Here is a 10,473-nt window from a genome sequence, read left to right as displayed (position 1 = left end):
CGTTGCTATTGAATCCATCTAAAGGACAGGACACCCTTACCACCACAAAGACAAACCTAAGAGCAACAAGAGAACATGTGGAAGATGGAGATGAAGATGAAGAGGAAGAGTGACGAAGCAACTGTCTTTATCTATGATTTTCACTCTACTCTACTATAAAAGATAAACCCTTGTGATTACACCCATCAATCCCACCCAGGATTGTTTCTCTCGTCAATAACCTAGAACTCTTAAACAAGGCAATAAAATGAAGCCCTTCACATATAAAAATATGTCTAACCACAAAAATTGGTGCACCTGTTGCCTTATCACAAGTAGTTTTGGACAAATTCTCACAATACTTCCCACATCCTGACTTACCTCAACATCATGAGCTTCTATGAGGGAGGCACCGCATACCTAGCTAAGTACGATTGGGGGGCAGGGACTACCAATCCGGTTTTTTTTTCCGGTTTTTTTTTTCCGGGGGGGGGGGGGGGGGGGGGGGGGTTTCCCCCTGCCCCCAATCATACCTAGCTAGGTATGCGGTGCCTCTAGAGCAGAAGCTCATGATGTTATGCATTGTATGAAAAACGCTAAAAAAGGCTCCGCTTTCTTCCACGAGGAAATTTCCAAATCTTCTTGTGATATATCCTCCAGCCAAGGCATGTTCTAACAAGCCAGATGAGGGAGATGTTGTATCACAAAAACATGCAATAACAAATATGAAAATTATATTATGAGCATTGGTGCTTACAAGGACAAAAGACTGCAAGAACCATCATGGACACCAAGCCCAAGCTTGATGTCCACCTATGTGTGAAGGACACGCAGAAAGCTGTCATTGCACAAGCTCTCTCTCTCTCTCTCTCTCTCTCTCTCTCTCTCTCTCTCTCTCTCTCTCTCTCTCTCTCTAGGCACAGAAGGTGATGAGGTAGGAGCGAGGAGCAGCGCAAGTGAAGATGCTGGTGGGGTCGTCATAGGCGTATGTGTAGGCGTGTGGGCACGCCCGCTTGAAAAGGCGAGAGTAGGTGGACGGCCGGCAAGTGGACGGCTGCGAGTAGGCACCCGTGCAGCAAAACTGGGGCTTGGAGAACGCATTGCAGGCACTGCGGCAGGCCACCACCCCGCGGTCGCCGCCCGCCACTCGGAGGGCGGCAGGACAGAAGGCGTTCACATCAGCGCTGCATCCGGCTGGGCGGCAGGCGGCCGCCGAACTGCCGGACCGGCCGCCCATTGGAACGACGCTCACACGCAAGTTGTAGCCATCCACAAGAGACACGTCGTAGAAGTCAAGCGGCGGGCCTAATGAAAACTCCATTAGCGTCGCCGGCGGCTGCCCGCCCACACCGCTGCACTTGGCCAGCCCACCGCAGTCGCCCGTTTCACACTTGCCCTTCCCGCTGCGGTCGAAACGGCAGCCTGTGCGGCCCCAGAAGCGGCCGTGCCAGCCGGGCGGTGCGGCCAGAGCCACCGTCTGGCCGGCAGGGACAGCCCAGCCGCCGCCGTTAAGAACTGCACTGCCGAGCGTTCCCACCCAAATTTCTTCTTTGCATTTGTTGACGAAATGCAAAGGTAGATCGCCATGGCTGCGATTATGAGCAGACGCTGCAAACAAGAAAGAAAATCGAAGACGCCGTGAAAACCAAATGAGCAAGGGAGCCGTCACCAAGCTAATAATGAAAACCATAGCCAGCAGTAGAGTAGAGCATGGTTACCTGCTGCAACGCAGACGCTGAGGAGAACGAAGAGCCATGTGCGGCTCTCCATGAAGGCTGTAGAGATGCTCCTTTTAGAGAATTTATGACAGCTTGCTGAAGCCTAGTGTAGATACGAGCGTCTCTTCCAAAAGCTTAGCTCATCACTGCAAGAAGCTGCTTGATAGAAGGCTGGCAAGCACCGCAGACTCCAGAGGTCTGCCTCTCTTTTAACTTTTCAAATGACGAAAAGTCCCCAACCTTTTCTTCCCGCTTCACGAAATTCTCCTTCTCAGGGTGGATTCCCACGACCTGTATCCGTCCTTTCAATTAGGCCCAAACATTAGGCCTGGTTCACACCAGTTTACCACAATGCAAAATTCAGCAATGCAATGTAGGTCCACTTTATAGGACCTAGCAAAACCATCCGATTATGTTCACTTTTGTGACCCTAGCTCGAGTTTGATAAGGTGGGGGATCACCAATCCACATCTCATGCACGATTTGGAGTATCTACTTCTACTAATTCCCATTTAATGCCATTATCAATATAATAGCAATCTAATGGAAAAACATAATCTATGCATGTTAGTCTATATACATATTTATTTGTATGTCTTTCCTTTGTAGTGCATGCATTACCTTATCAAAATCTAGAGTCGGCTATAAAGGAACCTCATCATGGACAAGAGCATGATATACTCGATAATAACTCTCAATCTCGTGCATTTTGTAGCCCTAGATCAGCACATATCATTGAAGTTCTTCTTTCAACAAGTGCCTTCACAGAAATCTTTAAACGATAATAATACACTTCTGGGTTTTGGTTTTCCCAGGTGAAAAACTTACAATTGGGTTTTTCAAAAAGCCTTTTTGGTAGTGTTTATGTCCAAAAAATGTCCATGAAGTTGTGGAAATACAAAATCTATACAATGCAATAGGCCAATCGATTTGATTTATTTAGAAATAAGTTCATTGGGAAACAATGGCGCCAAGCACATTTGTTCTCACAATTGTTCTTGAAATTGGCTTTACAATAATAAGCATGTTAATCCTATTTTTTCCCCTCGAGGTGGATGACGAAGGGAATGTAGTACAAGACCCTGATGGTGTGGCTAATTTGATGCTCAACCACCTAAGTCAAATCATAGGTCAACCAGAGTCCGGTCCAGAGAAGTGGACAAAGCTAGAGCATCCCTTCTCACCAATGTCAATAGAATAGTACACAATCAGAAACGAACTTGCTGGAAAATATATTTACCGAGGATGAATGCTCACTTGTGTTGCATTCATTCGGCAAGGAAAAGTCCCCAGGATAGGACAGGCTAATGATAGAGTTATTCAAGGATTTAGTAGGGGGATTTGAGTTCCCCTATTACACACATGGCTAATCAAGCCCTTGTTGAAGGAGAGATGGATTAGCATAAAAGGGATCTCATTTAAACCTATTCCTAAGTAGGTTTGTTGCTCCATTCAAACACTAGTGACCATCACAATGATGACAGTAGCTTATGAAATTATTATTGAAGTAGTCACCCTTAGCCTCTCTCCCCTCCTTGATAAAGCCAACATGGAATTATTGAGGAAGGTCAATATATGACAATGTTTTGGCAGCAATGGTCAGCATCAAATTATCACTGAAGTAGTCGCCCTTAGGCTCTCTCCCCTCCTTGATAAAGGCGTCACCCCCACCAGCATGGATTTATCAAGGGAAGGTCAATAAATGACAACATGCTGGCTGCAATGGTCAGCATCAAGTATGCAAACTTCACAAATCAAGAGTGTATCCTTTTACAAGTTGACTTGACAAAGCATATGATCAAATCGCATGGTCCTTCATAGAAGACGTCATGAAATCGTTGGGTGTTGGACCTTGGATGTGTCGGTTGGTACATACCCTAGGAGCAGGCAACCACTCCGAGCTTCTATTTAATAACAGGATTGTAGGATCCTTTGAAGTCAAAACATCAATCAAACACTGTTTCCCTCTTGCCCCTCATTTATTCTCCATCGGTTCTCATCCTCTTGTTACCATATTGGAAGCAAGTGTTGCAAGAGGAGAGATCCAAGGGTGTTGGAATTAGGGTTGCAGAGAAACGCACACACATTGGAGAAGACGAAGGAAGCTCAAGGCACACAATAGAGAGTGTATTACATAGTGTGCAATGGAAAGATAGATAGACCTAGAGTGATGGGCGTATATACAATTCACGGGGGGAAAAACCTCCTAAAGAGGCAAAAATGCCACGGCGGTCCTAATGCATTCACACACATCACTACCACATGTATATGTTTACAAATTCCCCCTGGAGTGATGCGTTGAACGAGAGCTGGCACATGAGTAAAGGGAAGTGCCATGCCCTGAGGACATGATCAGTCCACAAAGGGAAGCAAGCCCAAAGCTTTGCACAAAGCTTCGAGCTTCTCACGAGACAATGCCTTTGTGAAAAGATCTGCAAGTGTGTTGGCACATAAGCCAAGTTGATCTCTCCTGATGAGAGCCTCTCCCTAACATAGTGGTAATGCACCTCAATGTGCTTTGTGCGAGCATGAAAAACTGGGTTAATCCTCCCAACTGCCAATGCGCTCTGACTGTCAGTGTAGATAGTGTTGGCAGTGTCATGTCCAACACCCAAATCAGCCATAAGGCATCTGAGCCATACACAGTCAATTGTAGCTGTGAAGACTGCCCTATACCTAGCCTCACAACTCGAAGTTGCCACAGTAGGTTGCTTCTTGCTCAACCATGATATACATGAACTGCCAAGCATGAAACAAAAACCACTTGTGGACACTCGCGTGTCAAAACAACCATCCCAATCTGAGTCCAAAAAAGCATGTAAATCTAGCGGCAATGATCCCTCGTTGGGATACAAAAAGCCAAGATATAAAGTGCCACTAAGGTAGCGGAAAATCCTCTAGACAGCCTGCCAATGCTTAGACCCTGGACTATGCATAAATCTGTTGACCTATGAGACTGCAAACTAAATATCTGACCTCGTGTTGCATACATAAATGAGGCATCCAACAGCACTTTGGTAACGAGTGACATCTACAGGATCACCAGCATCATGAAGACTCAATTTCAAACCTGTTTCCATGGGATGGCAATAGGTTTGCAATCCTCAAGTCCAAACTTACATAGCATTGTCTCTATGTAACTTTTCTGACACAAGGCAATACCACCATCACACTGCTTAAACTGTATATCCAAGTAATGATGCAACAGTCCCAAATCTTTCATCTTGAAAGTAGCATTCAAATCAGCCTTGAATTCAGCAATATGTCTCTCATTTGGTCCAATGATCAGCAAATCATCTACATACAGAACCACAATGAGAAGTACATCACCCTCACGCTTTCCATACAATGTGCTTTCTGTTGGGCTGTTACGAAACCCTTGTTTGACCAAATGAGTGTAGCTTTCTCATACCAAGCACGAGGAGATTGCTTCAACCCATACAAAGCCTTCTTACATCTGCACACTTTGTCCTCTTGTCCTTTCTTGACAAAACCACGAGGCTCCGTTACATAAACTTCCTCAAATATGTCACCATTCAAGAAAGCAGTAACAATGTCTGATTGATGTACATCCCAACCAAAATGAGCTGCCAATGCACATAGAAAATGCACAGTAGTCATATGACGAGTGGGAGCAAAAGTCTCTTCATAATCTATGCCTTTTTGCTGTGCATAACCCTTTGCGACAAGTCGAGCCTTATGGCGATCGATTTCACCATCAAGCTTGTGTTTCAACTTGTAAACCCACTTTGTACCAATGGCCTTTTTGCCAGGAGGCAAATCGCATAAAGTCCATGTGTAATTTTTATAAGTGCATCATATTCTGATTGCATGGCAGCCAACCAATTTTTTGAATTCTGTGCTTCATCAAAAGACAGAGGTTCCTCAACATCATGTAAGCTAGACACAGCCAAATCATAACAATCTGATGCATAAGATGCATGGCTAGAGCCTGAACAAGTATGACTAGACAAATGTGTATCCAATTTACTGTCACGCAATATGCACCAGCCATTTTGGCATACCTCTAGCCTGCTCATTTTCAGCCCTTTTCTCATCAAGTACATCATGTACATCTGCATCAGTCATAGACTGATCTATAACATTTTCTAAAATCCCCATAGGCTGTACATTTGCCTCATTGGAATTGACATTCGTATTTCACAACTAAAAAGAGGCAACAAAGTGTCATAAATGTCTTGTAAGCTTACATTACTGTCTCTAGTAGATGACAACAAGGGCTGAACAGAATCTTCCACAAACACTACATCCCGTGAAACCAGAATACGCTTTGTTTGCGGATGATACAACTTGTAACCTTTGCTTTCAGCACTATAACCAACATTTTTGACAGACTTATCATCCAATTTTATGTGATGTGTTTGTGGCACCAAAGCATATGCCAAACAGCCAAAAGCACGCATGTGTCCAATAGAAGGCTTTCTATCATGCCATGCTTCATATAGAGTAATAGACTGCAAAGCTTTTGTAGGACACCTGTTAAGCACATAAGTGGCACACATGATGGCCTCGAGCCAAAAAGAATGCGGCAAAGCTTGACTTTTGACCATACATCATGCCATTTTCGTAAGTGACCTGTTTTTTATCTCAACAACACCATTTTGTTGAGGCGTATAAGTATAAGGCATAGTACAGTGGTGTTTTATCCCACGACTAGCCAAAAATGCATTAAATTCATGAGACATATACTCCCCCCTTTGATCGAACGGAGGGTGTCCATAGTACATTTCGATACATTTTCAGCCATAGCCAGAAATTGTTTGAAGCACATAAAAACTTCGGACTTTGCTTTAAGTGGAAATACCCATGCATGCCTAGAGTAATCATCAATGAAAGTCATGAAGTAAAGGTAATTGCAAAAGGACGGAGTTTGCATGGGCCCACAGACATCACTATGCACAAGCTGCAACCTGCATGTGGCCCTAACTGAACCATCCTTTGAAAAATTAGAACGCGGCATTTTACCCAAAATAAAGCCTTCACAAACATGTTTGACAGGTGCTTCAAGAGGCGGCAAAGAAGCAACCATATCAGGTTTCTGCAAACGTAGCAAACTGGCAAAATTCAGATGACCAAAACGTGCATGCCAAAGTTTTGCATCTGAATAGCCCTTGAACCTACAACTGCATTTGTAAAAAATTTTCCACACTTGTCATACAAAGTGAGCTTATACGTCCCACGACACAAAAGGCCAAATGCAACAATTTCATCACCAAAACTGAGATCATGAATTGTACATCTGCCATCCACAAATTTGACTACAATATTAAGTCTAGCAAGTGTAGATATAGACAAAAGATTCTTCTTGATCCCAGGTACATAAAGTGCATCAACAAGTGTGAAAGAACTGCCATTTGCAGCAGTAAGCACAATCTTTTCAACTCCCTAAACCGAATAAGAGGCATTGTTGGCACAAGTGATTGAATTCCAATGAGGGACAGACTCGAGAGAGGTGAACAATTCACGATGTGAGGTAATGTGCTTTGTAGAATCACTATCGAAATACCAAATCTGCAACAACTGACATGCATGCATCATGGACAGCAGGATTGTAAGTGCACTCTGCACTAAAATCCCATTCTGTATCAAGATCAACATCACATTCTCCTTTCACAGAAGACTCAACAATGGCTACATTTGTAGTGGAACGAGCATTTGTGGTGGAACCACCCTCTTTCTTCTTAGCCTCTTTGGCCTTCAACTTAGGACACTGCTTGATCAAGTGATCATTAGCTTTACAATAATGGCAACGCATCTTCTTTTTTCCCTTATCACTAGAATTTTCAGACGAATTGTTTCCAGCAAAAGCATTAGGAACATAATTTTTGCCACTCCCAACAGAACCATAAGAAGTGGTTGCATTGCTGTTACCACCCTTTCTTTGAGAAGCAATAAAAGCCTCTTTGACTGCACGCTGCCTAGTCCTGTTTTTTCTGGAAAGTGACTCTTGCAACAGCAATGTGCATAGTGCATCAAACTTGACAAATTCAGGATTTCCTTGGGTCATAAGTCTCCAAGTACTAGCAAAAGTCTGGTAAGGCATCAAGAACAGTCTGCACAAGGGAACTGTCTGAAATGACTTCACCTGCTGCTGCAGAAATAAGTTGCTCATTGATATCCTTGACACCAGCAAGGAAAGTGTCCATATCATCTTCCTCATGCATAATCTTCGATTCCAGCTCTTTACGCAGCAAATCAATTTTAGCCTCATTGTAGCTTGCATAAAGACCTGCTAGAATATCCCAAGCCTGTTTTGCAGATTTCACTGACCGAATGTGAGGAGTAATGGTGCGCTTCATAGACAATGCAATCAATGCATGAGCCTGCGCATCCTTTACATCCCAACGAGCTTGTTCTGCCGTAGGCAAAACAACTCTAATAGCAGCAAGACCTACAACATCCTCAACATCGCCTACATCCTCAGAACCAGGATGCACATCAATGCCTTGCACAATATTCTAGATGCCCTTTGACACAAGAACATGTTGCATCATGTAAGCCCACATAGGGTAATTGTCCCCATCTAATTTGTCCTCATTAGCAAACATCTTGAACACATCTGTGTTGTTGTCAGCCATGGAAAATGCATGCACTTGATGTGAAAACTGGCCGAGATGATGAGAAACTGAGTGAGACCAGCACGTGCTATAGAGCACAACCCGTAGTGGACTGTATGGGACTTGTTATGTAGTATTTGGCACTGACAAAAATTCTGCACAAAATGACGAAATTGCTTGCACAAACCTGGCTGTAGTGGAAACGGAGGCCGAAATGAGCCTGAATCTAAAATCTGAGCAGATTAAGCTCTGCGAGCTTGGAGAAGACGAAGGAAGCTCAAGGCACACAACAGAGAATGTATTACTTAGTGTGCAGTGGAAAGATGATATAGCTCTAGAGTGATAGGCATATATACAATGCACGAGGGAAAAACCCTCCTAGTGAGGGAAAAAATGCCACAGTAGTCCTAAGTGTGTTCACACACATCACTACCACATGTATATGGCAACAAATCCCCCCTGCGGAGTGACGCGGTGAACGAGAGTTGGCACATATGGTATAGGGAAGTGCCATGCCATGAGGACATGATCAGTCCACAAAGGGAGTAAGTCCAAAGCTTTGTGGAAAGCTTCTAACTTCTATCGAGATAATGCCTTTGTGAAAAGATTTGCAAGGTTGTCCTGTGTTGGCACATAGGCCAACTTGATCACTCCTGCTGAGAACCTCTCCCTAACATAGTGGTAATGCACCTCAATGTGCTTTGTGCAAGCATGAAAAATTGGGTTCCTCGCAACCACCAATATGCTTTGACTGTCAGTGTAGATAGTGTTGGTAGTGTCCTATCCAACACCCAAATCAACCATAAGGCGTTTGAGCCATACACACTCAACTGTAGCTGTGAAGACTGCCATATACCCAGCCTCATAATTGGAAGTGGCCAGAGTAGGTTTCTTCTTTCTCAACCATGATATGCATGAACTATCGAGCATGAAACAAAAACAGCTCGTGGACACTCACATGTCAAAACAACCAACCCGGTCTGATTCTGAAAAAGCATGTAAATCTGGCGACAATTATTCCCCCTCGGGATAAAATAAGCAAAGATGTAAAGTGCCACTCAAGTAGTGAAAAATCCTCTCGACAACCTGTCAATGCTTAGACCCTGTGCTATGCATAAATTTGATGACCTCTGGGACTGCAAACTGAATGTCTGGCCTCATGTTGCATACATAAACAAGGCAACCAATATCAGTTTGGTAAAGAGTGACATCATTAGGATCACCAGCATCATGAAAAATCAATTTCAAACCTGCTTCCATGGGAGTGGCAATAGGTTTGCAATCCTCAAGTCCAAACTTACATAGCAATGTCTCTATGTAACTTGTCTGACACAAGGCAATACCACCAACACACTGCTTAAACTGTATACCCAAGTAATGATGCAACAACTCCAAATCTTCCATCTTGAAAGTAGCATTCAAATCAACATTAAATTCAGTAATATGTCTCTCATTTGGTCCAATGATCAACAAATCATCCATATAGAGAACCACAATGAGAAGTACATCACCCTCACGCATTACATACAATGTGGTTTCTATTGGACTGTTACGAAACCCTCATTTGACCAACTGAGTGTCAACCTTCTCATACCAAGCACGAGGAGATTGCTTCAAACCATACAAAGATTTCTTACATTTGCATACTTTATCTTCCTGCCCTTTAATGACAAAACCGCGAGGCTGCATTACAAAGCTTTCTTACATTTGCACACTTTATCTTCCTGCCCTTTAATGACAAATCTGCAAGGCTGTATTTAAACTTCCTCAAATATGTCACCAAACAAGAAAGCAGTAACAATGTCTAACTATTGTGCATCCCAACCAAAATGAGCTGCTAATGCATATAGAAAATGCACAATAGTCATGCGACAAGTGGGAGCAAAGGTCTCTTCATAATCTATGCCTTTTTGTTGTGTATAACCCTTTGCAACAAGTCAAGCCTTATAGCGATCAATCTCACCATCCGGCTTGCATTTCAACTTGTAAACCCACTTTGTAGCAATGGCCTTTTTTCCAAGAGGCAAATCACATAAAGTCCATGTGGCATTTTCTATAAGTGCATCATATTCAGATTGCATGGCAGCCATCCAATTTTTTGAATACTGTGCTTCATCAAAAGACAGAGGTTCCTCAACATCACATAAACTAACACTTCCAAAGCATAACAATATGATGCATAAGATGCATGGTGAGAA

General features: G+C 43.3%; 1 protein-coding gene across 1 annotated transcript; it reads right to left on the bottom strand.

Annotated features, from left to right (window-relative positions):
• Nucleotides 1-691: 691 nt before the first annotated feature.
• Nucleotides 692-1,877, bottom strand: LOC147429650 (thaumatin-like protein). Its single transcript, XM_086495228.1, has 2 exons — nt 1,698-1,877; nt 692-1,587 (listed from the first exon to the last, which is right to left on the bottom strand). Exons 1-2 carry the CDS (start codon nt 1,747-1,749, stop codon nt 893-895), a joined length of 747 nt encoding a protein of 248 aa, XP_086351354.1. The 5' UTR covers nt 1,750-1,877; the 3' UTR covers nt 692-892.
• Nucleotides 1,878-10,473: the final 8,596 nt, after the last annotated feature.

The sequence above is a fragment of the Adiantum capillus-veneris genome, chromosome 22, assembly GCF_014529385.1.
Source record: "Adiantum capillus-veneris isolate H3 chromosome 22, ASM1452938v2, whole genome shotgun sequence".
Classification (NCBI taxonomy): domain Eukaryota; kingdom Viridiplantae; phylum Streptophyta; class Polypodiopsida; order Polypodiales; family Pteridaceae; genus Adiantum; species Adiantum capillus-veneris.
The sequence above is the reverse complement of the archived record's forward strand: the minus strand, read 5'-3'. Positions and strand labels throughout refer to the sequence as shown.

Excerpts from the sequence above, each read along its gene's own strand:
- LOC147429650 (XM_086495228.1), bottom strand. The coding sequence starts at position 1,749 with ATGGAGAGCCGCACATGGCTCTTCGTTCTCCTCAGCGTCTGCGTTGCA. Across the intron at positions 1,588-1,697 it reads CAGCGTCTGCGTTGCAGCAG|CGTCTGCTCATAATCGCAGC; the intron begins GTAACCATGCTC and ends TCTTGTTTGCAG.